The sequence below is a fragment of the Heptranchias perlo genome, chromosome 25, assembly GCF_035084215.1.
Source record: "Heptranchias perlo isolate sHepPer1 chromosome 25, sHepPer1.hap1, whole genome shotgun sequence".
Taxonomy (NCBI): domain Eukaryota; kingdom Metazoa; phylum Chordata; class Chondrichthyes; order Hexanchiformes; family Hexanchidae; genus Heptranchias; species Heptranchias perlo.
In genome coordinates this window covers 46533156-46551193 of record NC_090349.1, presented here as the reverse complement: position 1 = coordinate 46551193, position 18038 = coordinate 46533156, and the positions used below count along the sequence as shown (strand labels likewise).

Below are 18038 nucleotides of genomic sequence, written 5' to 3'. Positions count from 1 at the left end.
AAAAGGAGGACCTATTTCCCTTAGCAGAGAGGTCAATAATCAGGGGGCATAGATTTAAAGTGATTAGTAGAAGGATCAGAGGGGAGTTGAGATTTTTTTCACCCAGAGGCTGGTGGGAGTCTGGAACTCACTGCCTAAAAGGGTGGTAGAGGCAGAAACCCTCATCACATTTAAAAAGTACTTGAAGTGCCGTAACCTGCAGGGCTACGGACCAAGAGCTGGAAAGTGGGATTAGGCTAAATAGCTCTTTTTCGGCCATCACAGACACGATGGACTGAACGGCCACCTCTTGTGTGTAAATTTCTGTGATTCTCTTCTGTACCTCCACAGGCTGACTTTGCCAATCATAGAAACTCCACACAATTCTTCCTCCATAGTTATTGGAAGATGGAATGTTTTACCACATTGGGGCAGGGCTATAATATAATTTCAAATGGGACTGGGTTAATATTTTAAAATGAAACCTATAAAATGATACAAGAAAAGGCCAGGAAATTGCATTAGAGTACATTGCTCCATTTAAAAAGCTAGCAACACCATGTGAGATGGGCCGAATGGTCTGGTTCTGTGCTGTAATTTCCATCATTCTGGGATAATGGAAGGACTCTGAGAAGGCACTGGGGGTGAATTGGCATCTTTAAAAATGAACTGGATTGATTTCTGTTGACAGTGGGGACGGAAATCAGTGCTCCCTAAAGTAGGGGTCAGTAGGTGATAGACCCCTATTGTGGGCCCTGGATGGAGTGGGCTTGAAGGGTTAAATGGGCTTTTCTCGATCTGTATTTTCTTGTTACATATTTTGATGAAGTGGGAGAAGTTGGGTTGGTGACGGTTGAAGGGTGGCTGTTTCTTGTTGAACGTGGGCAGTACAGACCGTATTGTAACTGAATAACAAATGGTCAAAAATTTCAAAGCTCAGAAATGTTGCCTTTTCAACATATAAAAGTAATTTGTGGCTGCTCATTTATGTTAATTTTGTCTAGTTTTGTAATACTGTACTGAGTCTATCATTGGTCCAAGTTAATGGCATGACATCACAAACAAGTACAAGAGGGTTTTTTTGGATTTCAACTTTTATATTTAGGTTTTTTTACTTTTTTTAAAAAACAAAAACTGTCTTGGTGACCAGGTCCTGACCCGTTCAGCCTCTGCTCTGCCCAACTTGAATCTCCTCTTTTTATACAGCCCACTTGGCCTCCGTGTCCTGTCTCAGCCTAACACAGCCTCTGCCTAATCTGACACTTGTAAACAATTTTACAACACCAAGTTATAGTCCAGCAATTTTATTTTAAATTCACAAGCTTTCGGAGATTTTCTCCTTCCTCAGGCAAATGTTTCAAGATCTCCTTGAAGCCTACGCATTTATACATATTGAACAATAAAACATGGTGTTTACAGACTGCCCCTGCAACTGCCCGTTGCCAAGGCAATCACCGTGTTCAGACAGAGAGGTGTTACCTGCAGAACCTCCGAATACACATTCAACAAAAAAACAAACAGGGAAAAAAAACAGAGAAAAAAAAAACACAGAGAGAGGCAGAAACATCCGGAAGGCAGAGAGAGCCAGCAAATGACCCATTATATTAAAAACAGATAACATTTGTTCGCTGGTGGGGTAACGTGTAGCGTGACATGAACCCAAGATCCCGGTTGAGGCCGTCCTCACCCATGAGGACGGCCTCAACCGGGATCTTGGGTTCATGTCACGCTACACGTTACCCCACCAGCGAACAAATGTTATCTGTTTTTAATATAATGGGTCATTTGCTGGCTCTCTCTGCCTTCCGGATGTTTCTGCCTCTCTCTGTGTTTTTTTTTTCTCTGTTTTTTTTCCCTGTTTGTTTTTTTGTTGAATGTGTATTCGGAGGTTCTGCAGGTAACACCTCTCTGTCTGAACACGGTGATTGCCTTGGCAACGGGCAGTTGCAGGGGCAGTCTGTAAACACCATGTTTTATTGTTCAATATGTATAAATGCGTAGGCTTCAAGGAGATCTTGAAACATTTGCCTGAGGAAGGAGAAAATCTCCGAAAGCTTGTGAATTTAAAATAAAATTGCTGGACTATAACTTGGTGTTGTAAAATTGTTTACAATTGTCAACCCCAGTCCATCACCGGCATCTCCACATCATAATCTGACACTGACTTATCTTCCCAGCCACATGATCCCGAATAGCTTCACATATGGAGTTACACAGATAAGTGTTGCACCGTTTGTTTTTCATCTGCCTGGTCCACGAGCAATATAGGAGGGCGTAAATTTATATTTGAGCAGTAAATTGCTTCCCAAATGTTAACTAAATTTCACTTTTTTGTTTGAGTTTTTGCTTAAGTTTAAGTTTTTTTTTTAAAAATCTATTATCTGTTCGTGGTATTTCTTGTCCAGTAAGAGTAGATCCTCTTGTGCTGGAAAGGACATTGAGATTTAAAAAAATTTGTTCCTCGGTGGTTGGCAAGCGCTGCATTTATTGCTCCTTCACAGCTATCCTGAGAAGGTGGTAGTGAGCCATTAAGATCAACTACATAGTATGGAACTGGAGTCACGTGTCGGCCAGACCGGTTCCAGGTGGCAGGCCCCTTCCCTGAAGGACATTGGTGAACCAGCTGGGTTTTTATGATAATCTGACATCTTTATACTTGCATGGTGCCAGCTTTATTGAGTTCAGTTTCACAACTTGCCTTATTGAACTCTAGCTTGTTAGGCCAAGACTATAACCACTATACTACAGTACACAACTAATCTTTCTACTTTAAGATTTATTGCAATGGAGTATGCTCTTACCCAGCATGTAAAAACAAATATGGATTTCTGATAGAATAGTGTCAGGGATCATTAATGGTCATCGGAATGGATAGATGGGCCTGGGTTTAATGTAAGAATTGTCGGGTGGCATCTTCAGCAATGCATTTTTTTTACTTTACTCGAGCATCACTCTAGATTATGTGATCAAGTCCTGGGGTGAGGCTTGAGCTTTCAGCCTTCTAACTCCGAGCAAAAGTGTGAGCAACTGCCATGGAGCTCCCCCCATTGTCTAGTGAGCGGCTTTACGCACTCTGCCTTTGGAACAGCTCCACAACTGCCAATGATCTTCCTCGTACACTTCATTGTTCCCATTTTTTATTGAGTACATTTCATGCAACGTAATGTTGTGCTTTTGTGTCCCTAGATGTTCGACAGGGATTAATTGGTGTGGGTTTAATAAATATGGAAGACCGTTCAGGACTGCTCACGCTGGACAAAGGTAAAATTTGCATCAAAACTTGGCCTCGTTGCTGCTGGTATTTTTGTAACCCAGGTCCCTTGTCTAACTATGTAATGGATCTATTTCAGATTACAACAATATTGGCAAATTCCTGAATCGAATCCTTGGTATGGAAGTACACCAACAGAATGCACTCTTCCAGTATTTTGCAGACACATTAAATGCTGTCATTCAGAATGCTAAGAAGAATGGAAGATATGATATGGGAATCTTAGGTAAGTCCTTAGTTTTACACTATCCTAATTAAAAGTTTCTTATACGACACCTGCTGAATTGCTTTTGATTTTGGATAGATCTGGGTTCTGGGGACGAGAAGGTGAAGAAACTAGAAGCGAAGAAATTCTTAACTCCGGGGTATTCAGTATCAGGACGTGTTGAACTTTATACTGTAAGTGTTTGACCGTAGTGCTTTGTATTTTGCATCCTCTGTTGCTTTCCTCCCCTTTACCCTGGAGATGCTGACTTCTTACTGAGGTACAGTTCCGCAGGTCTTCCAAGGTAATGCCAAAGCATTAATGGAGCCAGGTCCTCATTTGAGGCCCACGTGCTGGCGCGAGTCGCTGGGCAGCGAGACCCAGGTTAACTTAACCTCCCTAACTCTGGATGCTGAGGCCAATTGCAACTCTGTCCTGCTGCCCAGCTTGGGTCCTGGTCTGTGCTAATCCCAAGACCTACCAGATCTGCGTAACTCAGCTATTTACTGGTTGTTCCAAGTGGGAAAGTATCCCTGAGCACACAATTACCAAAAAAAAAAATTAATGTCTTAAAAGGCATTAAGCATTCGAATAGAATTTGTGGTATATCAACTTATATGGCTAACTTTTTGCTTTGTGAACTGTAATGGGATGTGTTAACAAAACATTTTATTTTTGTAGATAAGTGTTGAAAGAGGGATGTCCTGGGAAGAAGCTACAAAGATTTGGGCAGAGCAAATGGGAACAGATGATGGCTTCTATCTGTCAATGCAGGTAACCAGAAAGAGAAATGGAAGGGACGCCAGCTCTTGTGGTTGTTACATGAGATACATTGGTGTCCCAAGAGTCCCATTCAAGTTAATGTGGTGATAGTTACCCTTTAGTAAGGTGGAACTGATGAAATTAAGCAGTGCACAGTGTGGTTCAATTTACTCTGACTGCCTGTGTGGTTTATTTCCCTGTGTGATTCAGTGTGGAAATTGTTCTGCAGTAGGAATAGATGGAACCTTCCATTAACCAAGTGGTATGTGTGTGGTTTGCAATCCTGTGGTAAATTCAAGCCCCAGGGTTGATGGAGCTTCTAGTCTGCCAGTTTCGGTCACTGTCTTATCCATTCTTGATCTGGATTTCAAGTAGACTGCATTTCCGAGGATGTGGAAAAGCTAGTAAGGCATGACGCAAAATCAGAGAGCTGTACTGGTAAGGTCTATAGTTGGAGTTAGTACTGCTGATGAATACAGCATGGAAATTGCAAAATACTACAGGTGCTGGAAATGAAACAAAAAGAGCCGGTCGCGGGAAACGCAGCTGGTCAGTCTGCATCTGTGGAGAGAAGTAACAAGCTGGTTTCGCTGTAACCCTTGGGAACAGTAGAGGGGCCTGCACCGGAAATGTAAAGTTGTCTGCTCTCCTCAGATACCGACTTACCTGCTGCATATTTCTAGCCTTTTCTGTGTTACAGCATGAAAATTGTAGTGGGGGAAGTGAATGATTGGGTGGAGGAAATGGAACAAGGATATTTTATTCCCAAAGAAATCAATTACTCGCCTTGAACATAATAAAATGTCCGAAGTTACACTTCACATAGGAGAGAACAGACTGAGTGGTAAAAGAATTGTAAGAGTTGATTGACAGCATGATTGGAAAAATAGGTTTTGAGGAGGCTTTTAAAGACAGGGAGAGAAATAACGAGTGGGGATGGAGGAGTTTGAGTTTGAACCTGAACCCTTCAGTGCTTAACCTCAGTTCTGAGAAGCTTCCCTGATTCAGCATCATTATTCAGAATTGACAGAGATCCAATTCAATTGGAAAAAAGTTGGTCGCTCTGAAGCTAGTTAATTTTCTAGTTTAACTAACTACTGTTTGCTGAAATTGAGTGTTTTGTGCTTAGCAGTGGTAGAAAGCTACTTACGAATTGGACAATTTCCCAAAATATCTTTTTTGGAAAACCTTCTGTTTTCTCAGACCAGAGGATTTGGGGGAAACCAAAGCAGGTAGAACAACCCAAGTGCACATTTTGCATCTTAATGGCATTTGCTGCTTTGCTCTTGTTATCTCCGTTAGCTGGGAAAGGATCTAGGCTTCTCAATGTTGACTGAAACCGATAAATTCTCCATTATGGAGTTCTATACCTGTAAAAAGAACATTGAATCTTGGGCATTGAGCTCAAATAACTCAAAAGCAGGAACTACTGAAACCCCTGGATTAGAGTCAAATGCACCACAGTGAGAGCTTGTTGAGCTACTATGTACATCCTAACTGCCTTGAGTTTTTTTTTAAATTGCAGCAGACAGTTTTATTAGACTTTAAGGTGTATTGGAATTATTTGGACTTACTACCGATAACTAGCAGCGTGAGGAAAGACCAGGAACCCCACCAATTCTCACTGGTGGGTGGTGAATTCTCCATCACCAACCTGATGACTGTTTGGGGAGATGCAAAACCTGTAGCTAACTCCAGGAAAAACTTGGAGGAAAATCCTCCCCGACTCCCTAAGGCATTGAAGCAAGCTCCAAGAGACCAGTTGCCATGAAGCAGCACCAAATCCTAGCTCTCCTGGAGATATCAGTCCTGTGGAACGCAGGATTACATAGGCCCAAAAAGGACCAGATTTTATCCATGTAAATCCCCTTCAGAATTGGTCTTTGGGTTCTGGAGTCAGGTTTAATTCGCCAGGGCTTAGTCATACGAAAACATTGGTGTTTCTGGGGTTTATAAAAAGCGCCTGGCACAGAAAGCAGCTGGAACAAGGTTGGTTATTGTTTGTTGCTGAAAGGCAGTGTCCCAATATCCTGGGTCACTGCATGACTCTGGGTTTAACATTCTTGGAATTTAAATTTATTTTGGGAAAAGCATCAGCACGGAAGGAGGCCATTTGGTCCATCGAGTCCGTGCCGGCTCTATGCAAGAGCAATCCAGCTGGTCCCACTCTCCCGCCCTTTTCTTCTGGCATAGAAAATAGGAGCAGGAGTAGGCCATTCAGCCCTTTGAGCCTGCTCTGCCATTCAGTATGATCATGGCTGATCCTCTAGCTCAATACCATATTCCCACACGCTCCCCATATCCCTTGATACCTTTTGTGTCTAGAAATCTATCTAGCTGCATCTTAAATATATTCAGTGACGTGGCCTTCACAGCCTTCTGTGGTAGAAAATTCCACAGGTTCACCACCCTCTGAGTGAAGAAATTTCTCCTCATCTGAGTCCCTAAATGTCCTACCCCGTATCCTGAGTCTGTGACCCCTCATTCTGGACCCCCCAGCCAGGGGAAACATCCTCCCTGCATCCAGTCTGTCTCGCCCTGTCAGAATTTTATATGACTCAATGAGATCCCCTCTCATTCTTCTAAACTCGAGTGAATACAGGCCGAGTCAACCCAATCTCTCCTCATACGACAGTCCTGCCATCCCAGGAATCAGTCTGGTGAACCTTCGCTGCACTCCCTCTATGGCAAGTATATCTTTTCTTAGGTAAGGAGACCAGAACTGCACACAATACTCCAGGTGTGGTCTCACCAAGGCCCTGTATAACTGCAGTAAGACATCCTTGCTCCTGTACTCAAATCCCCTTGCAATGAAGGACACCATTTGTTCGCTGGTGGGGTAACGAACAAATGTTATCTGTTTTTAATATAACTGGTCAGTTGCTGTCTTTTCTATGTTTCTACCTCTCTATCTCTTTTTTTTGTTTGTTGTTTTTTTTGGTGATTTGTATATTCTGAGACCTGGCAGGTAACACCTGTCTGTCTGCACACTGATTGCCTTGGCAACGGGCAGTTGAAAAAACTGTCTGTTATCACCAGCATTGTTCTGTGAATTATAAATGCGACTTCATTTCGAGGACTTCATTTCCACATCGTTCACCTGAGGAAGGAGGTAGCCTCCGAAAGCTTGTGAATTTAAAATAAAATTGCTGGACTATAACTTGGTGTTGTAAAATTGTTTACAATTGTCAACCCCAGTCCATCACCGGCATCTCCACATCAAGTATATACAAAGGAAGAGATTAGTGAAAGTAAACGTGGGTCCCTTAGAGGCAGAGACAGGAGAAATTATAATGAGTAAGGAAATGGCAGAGACATTAAAAAATATATTTTGTATCTGTCTTCACAGTAGAAGACACAAAACATACTGGAAATAGTGGGGATCCAGGGGTCTAATGAGAGTGACTCACTTAAAGTAATGAAAAAGAACTGAAGAAACTAGTGGGACTCAAAGCTGACAATTCCCTGGACCTGATGGCCTACATCCAACGGTTTTAAAAGAGGTGGCTGCAGAGATAGTGGATGCATTGGTTTTAATCCTCCAGCATTCCCTAGATTCAAGAACAGTCCCAGTGGATTGGAAGGTAGCAAATGTAACCCCGCTATTCAAGAAAGGAGGGAGAGAGAAAACAGGGAACTATAGGCCAGTTAACCTGACATTAGTAGGGAAAATGCTGGAATCTATTATTAAAGACGTAGTAATAGGGCACTTAGAAAATCATAATATGATTAGCCAGCGTCAACACGGTTTAATGAAAGGGAAATCGTGTTTGACAAATTTATTAGAGTTTTTTGAGGATGTAACTCGCAGGGTAGATAAGGGGGAATCAGTGGATGTCGTATATTTGGATTTTCAAAAGGCATTCGATAAGGTGCTACACAAGATTAGAGCTCATGGGATTGGGGGTAATATATTAGCATGAACTGAGGATTGGTTAACGGACAGAAAACAGAGTAGGAATAAATAGGTCATTTTCGGGTTGGCAGGTTGTAACTAGTGGGGTGCCACAAGGATCAGTATTTGGGCCTCAGCTATTTACAATCTATTAAAGACTTAGATGAGGGGACCGACTGTAATGTATCCAAGTTTGCTGCTGATACAAAGCTAGGTGGGAAAGTAAGCTGTGAGGAGGCACCAAGAGGCTGCAAAGGGATATAGACAGATTAAATGAGTGGGCGAGAAGGTGGTGGATGTGGGGAAATGTAAAATTATCCACTTTGGTAAGAAGAATAGAAAAGCAAAATTTTTTTTTAAAGTGAGAGACTAAGAAATATTATTCAGAGGGATTTGGGTGTCCTTGCACACGAATCACAAAGTTAACATGCAGGTACAGAAAGCAATTAGGAATGAAAATGGTATGTTGGCCTTTATTGCAAGGGGATCTTGCTGCAATTATATAGGGCTCTGGTGAGACCACATCTGGAGTACTGTGTACAATTTTGGTCTCCTTACCTAAGGAAGGATATACTTGCCTTGGAGGGGGTGCAGTGAAGGTTCCCTGGATGGATTCCTGGGATGAGAGGGTTGTCCTATGAGGAGAGATTGAGTAAAATGGGCCTATGCTCTCAAGTTTAGAAGAATGAGAGGTGATCTCATTGAAACATATAAAATTCTGGCAGGGCTTGACAGGGGAGTTGCTGAAAGGCTGTTTCCCTTGGCTGGAGAGTCTAGAACTTGGACTAGGGGGTCATAGTCTCAAGATAAGGGGTCGGCCATTTCAGACCCAGATGAGGAAAAATTTCTTCATTGAGGGTTGTGAATCTTTGGAATTCTCTACCCCATTGGGCTGTGGATGCTCAGTCGTTGAGTATATTCCAAGATTGAGATCGATAGATTTTTGGACGCTAAGGGAATCAAGGGATATGGGGATCGGGTGGGAAAGTGATCTTGTTGAATGGCGGAGCAGGCTCGAAGGGCCATATGGCCTACTCTCGCTCCTATTTCTTATGTTCTGAAAAAAGGCACTCACTTTTTTGAGAAGTTTGAAGTTAAATCAGAAACGTTTTTGAGAAGGTGGAATGAATATAGCATTTATGTAAAAACCATTGAAAATGATTATGAATATCTTTTATAATTGCATTTATAAACATTGAAATTGAGAGTCAGGCCCATCAAGGATCACACTGTCCATTAGGCAGTGCATTACACATCCCTCCCCCCATATTCCTCATTTATGTTGGCTCGTGTGGAGCATAAACCTGTTGGGCCAAATCGCTTGTTTCTGTGCTGCACATTACTTTGTAATTCTATGCTAATACCTGGGGGGAAGGCAAGGCATGTACTGCAGAAATCTCATCTCGAAATCCTAAACCCAAATTAACAAATGTACTTAATAGATGATCTCTGGGAATTCAGTTTGTTGGTTTTTTGAGCTTGCCACAAAATGAGTTACAGTGGAATACTGTGGAAAAAACCAGCTTATCTTCAACCGCGAATAACAGCACCTTTTAATTGTCCTTTTTGTTCCAGATAAGGAATAATAAAAAGACGGCAATTCTGGTCAAGGAAGTTAACAGCAAGAAGAGACTGTTCATGATGTACAGACCAAACACTGGCAAACAGCTCAAACTAGAGAATTATATTGATCTAAAAAAGAAATACAAAAAGGTGAAGGAACATGGACTAAAATTAGCTAATTAAATGCATTAAGCAATAAGCAGGCATGGTTGTGTTACAACATTGAATTGCGTTCACTTTTGAAATAATGTTGCCTACATCCTGAATTACCTTGTTTCCTTTATTCCCACCTGTCTGGAGTTTTGAGTTCAAGACAGGATGGTTAGGATCCAGATTAAACATGTTGAACAAAAAATAAATTGTAGGGCTTGGCAAAGGTGGAACACTGCTGCATTAGTAGTGTTTATTTTAATTCTTGAGAGAATGTATTGATGGATGTCAGCAGGTCTATTGCCATAGTAGTAATTCTGTAGCTGATGAAAACTGGGGAAGGGAGCTGCATGTTTTTTTTACAATTGAGAAACATTTCTGATTTAACTTCAAACTTTTTTATAACTATCTTCACAGGTTGCCTCTGGGGAAGCAGAGTCACATTGGGTAGAACAGTACAAGTCATCTGCAGACACTTGTACTCATGCATATTGGTTAGTATGGTCATGTTTTTAGAAAATGGTAAAAAAATTTGTACTATTTTCCTCCAATTGTGCAAACGGTGCCTCAAATCCCCCCTGACTCCTCTGTCCTTGCAAACTACAGCCCTGTCTCCAACTTCCCTTTCCTGTCCAAAGTCCTTGAATGTGTTGCCTCTCAAATCTAGGAACATCGGAACAGGAGTAGGCCATTCAGCCCCTTGTGCCTGCTGCGCCATTTGATAAGATCATGGCTGATCTGTGATCTAACTCCATATACCTGCCTTTGGCCCATATCCCTTAATACCTTTGGTTGCCAAAAACCTATCTATCTCACATTTAAATTTAGCAATTGAGCTAGTATCAATTGCCGTTTGCGGAAGAGAGTTCCAAACATCTACCACCCTTTGTGTGTAGAAATGTTTTCTAATCTCGCTCCTGAAAGGTCTGGCTCTAATTTTTAGACTGTGCCCCCTTCTCCTAGAATCCCCAACCAGCAGAAATAGTTTTTCTCTATCCACCCTATCTGTTCCCCTTAATATCTTATAAACTTCGATCAGATCACCCCTTAACCTTCGAAACTCCAGAGAATACAACCCCAATTTGTGTAATCTCTCCTCGTACCTTAACCCTTGAAGTCCTGGTATCATTCTAGTAAACCTACGCTGCACTCCCTCCAAGGCCAATATGTCCTTCCGAAGGTGCGGTGCCCAGAACTGCTCACAGTACTCCAGGTACGGTCTAACCAGGGTTTTGTATAGCTGCAGCATAACTTCTGCCCCCTTGCACTCTAGTCCTCTAGATATAAAGGCCAGCATTCCATTAGCTTTATTGATTATTTTCTGCACCCGTTCATGACACTTCAATGATCTATGTATCTGAACCCCTAAGTCCCTTTGGACATCCACTGTTTTTAACTTTTTACCATTTAGAAAGTACCCTCTTCTCTGCCCATCTTTCCTGCAACTATAAGACCATAAGACCATTCTATGTTTGAATCCCTCCAATCAGGTTTCCACCCTACACAGTAGTGAAAAGGTCCTTACCAAAGTCTCAACCGACACACTGTGGCTGTGGTGCAATATCCCTCCTTGTCCTTCTCAATCTCTCTGCAGCCTTTGACACGGTTAACCACACCATTCTCCTCCCACACCTCTTGTCTGTTGTCCAGTTCATTGGGACTGGTTTGGCATGGTTCCACTCTTATCTATCCGATCGTAACCAGAGCATCTTCAGCATTGGTTTCTCTTACTGCCCTTGTACGCTTGCCTGCAGAGTCCTTCAACCATCTCTCTGTGGTCCCCTTATCTACATTCTCCCCTTGGCGACATCGTCTGGAGACTTGGGATTCAGTTTCCACGTGTATCTGATGATATCCAGCTCTGCCTCTGTGTTGTCAGCCTGTTTATCCAACGTACATTCTTGGAAGAGCCGTGGTTTCCTCCAGCTACACATTGGGAAGATCAAAGCCATTCTCTTGCCCTATAACCTCCTCCTGCCTTATCACCCCCCACCCCCCCCAAGAACTCTTGTGTAACTCCTCTGCCTGCGTTCCACCTTGATCGGCCATGCCTTTTGGCTGATTGAGCCCCAAGCTCTGGAATTCCCTCCCTAAACCTCTCCACCTCTTTCTCCTCCTTTTAAATGTAAGGAATCTTACAACACCAGGTTATAGTCCAACAGTTTTATTTGAAAATCACAAGCTTTCGGAGGCTTTCTCCTTTGTCACCTGACGAAGGAGAAAGCCTCCGAAAGCTTGTGATTTTCAAATAAAACTGTTGGACTATAACCTGGTGTTGTAAGATTCCTTACATTTGTCCACCCCAGTCCATCACCGGCATCTCCACATCATCCTCCTTTTAAGACCTGTGTAAAATCCACCTCTTTGACCAAGCTCTTGGTCACCCTCCTGATATCTCCTTCTTTGGCTCAATGTCCACTTTTTAAATTACATTTCTCTGAAGCACTTTGGGGTGTTTCTCTGTTCAAGGTGCTATATAAATGCATGTTATACCTTTTTTATAATGGATAGTTTCCAGCCCTCTGTCCTTCAGTGTCCGAGCAGATGTAGCAGTACTGTCAGTTGACTTGCCTTCTGTTATAGACTTTCAACGTACAAAGTTAAGCACATATGTCTCAAGATATGATTCCAGGTATAGAAGGGTTGTCTTATGAGGAAAGATTGAACAGGTTGGGTCTATACTCATTGGAGTTTAGAAGAATGAGAGGAGTTCTTATTGAAACATACAAGATTCTGAGGGGACTCGACAGGGTAGATGCTGAGAGGATGTTACCCCTCATGGGGGAATCTAAAACTAGGGGGCATAGTCTCAGAATAAGGGGTCGCCCGTTTAAGACGGAAATGAGGAATTTCTTCTCCTAGAGGGTTGTGAATCTTGGGAGTTCTTTAACCCAAAAAGCTGTGGAGGCTGAGTCATTGAATACATTCAAGGCTGAGTTAGACAAATTTTTGTTCAGCAAGGGAGTCAAAGGATATGGGGAACAGGCGGGAAAGTGGAGTTGAGGAAAAATCAGATCAGCCATGATCTCATTGAATGGCGGAGCAGGCTCGAGGGGCTGAATGGCCTACTCCTGCTCCTATCTCTTATGGTCTTATTTGATTGCAGGAATTAATTAATGGACAAGTCATTGGGTGGCTACTTACATTCTCTAAAGGTAATGTGCTGTCATTGCATAGACAACTCCAGTTTAAATCACTAATCATTCAAGCCTAGTTCCTCTCAACGAACTAGTTCTGTTGCTTTTGGTGGTTTACTGGATGGGTCAGAGTTTGAATGAAAGCTGTACTATGGGAGTATACCCCTTTGAGTGTCAGAATGCAAACACTATCACACATGCAGAACCAATGAGGTGCCTAAAAGAGGAATAGATATTTGGGAAACGGATGGGGAATTGGAATTAAAAAGATACAGCCAGTCATATCTAAGTGAGTTCCAGAACAGGGTGAATGGGCCGTGTTGATGTTGTGAAGGAACTCCTGTAATTCACCAACAAGGGGGTGTGTTTATTTGGCTTGGCTTTTGATTTTGATTGAATGGTACCAGTGTGCTGTCTCACAGTGCCTTATTTTCACTTGTTTTAAAAAATGTAATTCTTTTCCTGGCTTTACACTTCACTGACTAAATTTCCCAGGCAGAGGCGACATCTGTGTTTGTTCTGTTAACAATTGCGTCATGGTCCATCTAGTAGTTACCCATAGGTTTAGTAGATATCAGATGTGGTAATTTGGACGTAGGCTGCATGTGTTGGAGCTGGAGCTATATAGCAGCCAGTTTAATTTAGTTATATCTTAATAAAATTCATCAACAATGTAATTCTGTGTTAACATGGAAAGAAGTTGTGATTAAATTTATCCCCTTGTATTCGTTTCATACCACAGACACAATTGAATTTCAACAAAAGCTCAGCAAAGTAATGAGCCAGAGTATCCACCTCATTCCTCCGGATACAGGCTTCATGATGATGGACCAGTGTGTGCATCATCAACTGCAGACAAGTCCTTGTGGACTTCTGATCCAGAGGCTAATATCTTTGAAGAGTGAAACTGCTTCTTTTGTAACCTATTGTTTTATCTTCATAGGCGTGGAAACTGCAAAAAAGTAAGCCTTGGAATGGTTTGTGAAGTTGGGCTACGGTGCCGCACATATCACGTCCTCTGTGGTTCAGTTCTTAGTGTCTGGACAAAAGTGGAAGGAGTTTTGGCCTCAGTGAGTGGGACAAATGTAAAAATGCAGATTGTACGATTAAAAACAGAAGATGCACAAAGGATTGTAGGTGAGTGAGTGCAATGGATTAGTTTTCTACTGAAAGTGGAAGCATATTATACGTGCAGGTTTGCTTTATAGTAAGGCTGGCTTGTAATTTGCTTGTCAAGAAATACAATGAACCAGTTACTTTCGGCTAATTAATCATCATTGGTGTGATGAATGCCACGATTGTGCCTGTGGGGGTCTTGTGGAATGATGACTACACATAAGGAATTCCACTGCCTTGTAGGGAATTTGGGTTTGTAAAATTAGGACTGTTTCTCTTTGATCCATGTTCCCATCACGAGTTCCATTCTGGATTTTTTTTTGTGATTTGAGTAGGTGGTTTCAACCCTTGGAGTGGAAAATCCCTTTTACCTTCTATGTGTTCAGGACAGAAACAAATGTAAATGTTTGAGCACTTTAGCTGTACTCAATTCCTTTGATCACTTGACTTTTTTTAAAAAGTACATTTCCTAAACCAGCCTATCTAACACAATCAAGATATCCTGCACCTGTAGAACTGTATGTGTTCAGTGCTTCATATAGTGACTTGAATGTATACCAAGTGGAATGTTGTATCTGGTCATCAAGCAGATGTGATTTTTGGTGCAGTTTATTTTCTAGAATTTGAAGTATTGGTTCAAAGATGATTTTAAACCCCCTCTATTCCTAATGGCCAGGCACAGCCTCATTGGGAAATTACCGTACTCAGTTTCTCATCAAGTAATGCCCATCAGAGGCGAAATCTATATGCACAAGATACACTACAAGCTCACAATACTAACTGTCAGTTTACTGCCAGTTTGGGACACTTGCAACCTCGTTTGCAGGTATAAAATCCAGTTTGTGGGGCAGCTGTTCTCTATCGGAACTCTTTGAATTGCATGTAGGTCCATCCTTCAGTTTGCCCAAACTGAGGTGCTCACATGCCACAGCACTGATAGTTTTGAGGTAAGAGCTTTATGGCAAATTTACTGTTTGGCAAAAAGATACTTGATACAGGCTGGTGGAAAACCTGTTTTATTGAAGATAGGAAGACAATTTGATACAAGCTGTACTTGGATTTCTCTGGCGCCTTTTCATTTTTTTTTTGAAGAACTTGACCCAATCAATTACCTTTTGAAGTGGAATGGTTGGTGTGTAGGCCACAGAGACCAAAACTTTCACAAGAAAAAACATATTTAGAACAGGAGTCCTTTCTCAGCCAGATTTGAACACCCTGTTCTAGTTACAGCATTACAAAGAAGAGTCAACGGATCCAAGTACATCGCTTGCCTCCCAGTAATGCCAGAGCTTGGCTTCTCAGTAGGGATTATCATCATCTTACTCCCAGTTGCAGATTAGTAATGTTTTAGTTTGAAAGATTGTGTTTATAGGCTACTCTGCTTTGGGGGAGCATATCCAGAGGTTTTGCTTTGTCCGTGCAAGGTTCCTCCTAGTCCAGCTTCATACTTGTACCAAGGTTCAGAGAAGCGAGCATTGTGTAGGTTTCGGGAAGTGAGAGATCAGACCGAAAAATTCATCAAATTCCTCACAAGTGTGCTCAGATTCCATTGATCTCATTGTTTGGCCTTCCTCTGTCCTGGAGAGATTCCTCCTCACTGACCAGTGTGACCGGCAAGGATGGAGATTTATTTCTGAGATTGAAACCGCGGGTGATTACAGGCTACTGACAAAATCACGTGACTGAAGCAGACAGCCGTGAGAGACTCCTCCGTGTAATTTTGTATATTTAATCCCCACATCTTAATGTTTGAACATTGTGTTTTGGTTTATCGGTTGGTAACTGATGTAAAGCTTGTGTTCGATATCTTCACTAAAATGCTTGGGTTTGATGTAAACCGGAAATCTGACCAGAACGTTACTTTTTACTCTCAGAAAATGAAGCTTGTAATCGTACTGAAGTATTTTTTTATTGTGTTTAACCTACATTTTCTAACTTTGTTTAACAGGTTTGATCATTCCTCAGAACTGTGTCTCGCCATTGATGAACATTCTGTCAACATCAGACCAGTCACAGCAGCTGGCACTGCAGCAGCAACAGATGTGGCAGCAACTCCACCCTCAGAGTATGAGTCACATGAGCAACACATAGTGACTGGCCACACATACCGGGGGCTAACCTTACTTGAAAACTGTAATTTACAGAAGTGCAACACCGTGTGACCTTCACTATTTTCAGGAATTCAGGGTCGTGTTCCAAAGAGATTCCTTGATTAGTGAAGTATCGGTGAAAATAGTGAATCTGGGATTACCTGTAATTAAATCAGAGGCTGAAGTTCTGATTAACAAACGGGCAAGAGTTGAAGGCCAAGAAGTTTGGACGTTTTATTTGTTTTTTTCTTTCCCCTCCTGAGTCTATTCATGTTAGCACTTTGTTCTTTACTGACACTAGCTGCTATAATTCTCCACTTCCATTTCCACTGTTCAAGTAATGGAAAGCAGTGTGTGCACTTGCACACCAGTCAAATGCGTCATCTTCGAATTAATTTCACTTTTCATTTCCTATGTCCTGTTTTGTAGCATAAGTGAGGACATTTGTAACTACTTTGTTACAAATGTGAGTGCACTGGTTGTGGAGACATGCCGAGGGCTACGTCACTGCTGTACGTACCTAGAATGTTTCATGTTAAATACAAGCTTATTGGAATTACAACCCTGTAAAATTCTTCCTAACTCTGGGCTGGGTTTGTAAACCTTGCAGTCTTAAAAGTGAACAAGCTTTCATTCAGGGTTTGATTATCATGTATGTCCTCTGAGCAGGATGTAAATATGATACAAAAAATTACAAAAATCCTGCCCTATATTAAAAAAAGCAGTATAATTGAAAATTTATGGGGGGGGGATTTAATTACTTTATACAGAAGCTGTTTTGAATATGTTGGTATGCTTTCTTTCTCCACAATGTGTAATTTCTGGGTAACTGCAAAATGTATGTTCTGTATTTCAGTGTTTCATGGCACAATCTTAAATTATCTGGTGATTTTATATTAAAATTCTGAGAACCACTTTAACAGCTCCATCATATTTAATCACTCATCTAGTATTGGTTACTTATTTTCTACAGTGCAATTTTCTGCAACATTTGCTATAGTTTAGACAACATCTTTAAACATAGTGGATTGCAGTTTTTAAGTAAAAACTAATTTGTGAAGCTTAATTGAATATTCCAGATGAAGATTAATCTCAAGTGCATGTAAGCTGTGGCTGGTGTGGGAAGTTCAGACATGGCCACCAGTCAGTCATAAAGTATCAAAGCTAATAATTCAAGTTTTAAAAAAAAGTACATCTAGTACTCGTATCTTCGTACGATTCACAATACGTTGGTTGCACGTTTTAATTGTGCTGATAAAGCCAATTACTTAGTCAGGTGTAAAATGTAAGAAGGGAGCCTCTCTGAAGACAACTAACTGCACCATGTGCGGTTTCCTCAAGTGCTGTTCACACAGTTCAATGCTATTAAGTATTCAACAGAGCGTAGATATTACTTCAGTTAGTAAGATTTGTACTGTACAAATGTGTATAGTCTCAGCTATGATATCAATACTTTGTTTTGACTATAAATAGTTTTGTCAACTTTATCAGAATAGTGAAGGAAGTTTTGCCATTTCATGCTGGCACAAGTTGCACTACTAAAGATACTGAATTGTTTGTAACTGTATATTTAAGTTTAGAATTGTCAACAAATAAATTACTGCAAGACACGGGCTCTTGCAGCAGACTATTAATAAATCATATTGTACTAATGGAAACTAGTGGTGTAGAGTTTTTAAAAATGAGAAAAGTGATAATGTGCATTCTTGAGGATACAGAGCAGGATCCTGTTTGGTGTGTGTGTCTATCCCAACTAAACAACATTGAAGTGGTTAAAAATACAGTGGAATGTTCAATGTGAACTGGTTACGTTTTCTAGTTTTGCTAATGTTGCTGTGGTAAGTATTGACATTGTATGGATTTTTTCCTC

At 41.3% G+C, this 18038-nt stretch overlaps 1 protein-coding gene across 3 annotated transcripts in view; it reads left to right on the top strand.

Moving 5' to 3' along the window:
- sbno1 (strawberry notch homolog 1 (Drosophila)) overlaps window positions 1-17826 on the top strand; it is an 84298-nt gene extending 66472 nt beyond the window's left edge. For all 3 annotated transcript variants that reach the window (XM_068006229.1, XM_068006228.1, XM_068006230.1), the window contains 8 exons: window positions 3166-3240; window positions 3330-3476; window positions 3555-3649; window positions 4137-4229; window positions 9688-9825; window positions 10243-10319; window positions 13906-14099; window positions 16027-17826. In XM_068006229.1, coding sequence (XP_067862330.1) covers window positions 3166-3240; window positions 3330-3476; window positions 3555-3649; window positions 4137-4229; window positions 9688-9825; window positions 10243-10319; window positions 13906-14099; window positions 16027-16169 — 962 coding nt within the window. In that variant the 3' untranslated portion in view covers window positions 16170-17826. The remainder of the gene's footprint in view (window positions 1-3165; window positions 3241-3329; window positions 3477-3554; window positions 3650-4136; window positions 4230-9687; window positions 9826-10242; window positions 10320-13905; window positions 14100-16026) is intronic.
- Window positions 17827-18038: the final 212 nt, after the last annotated feature.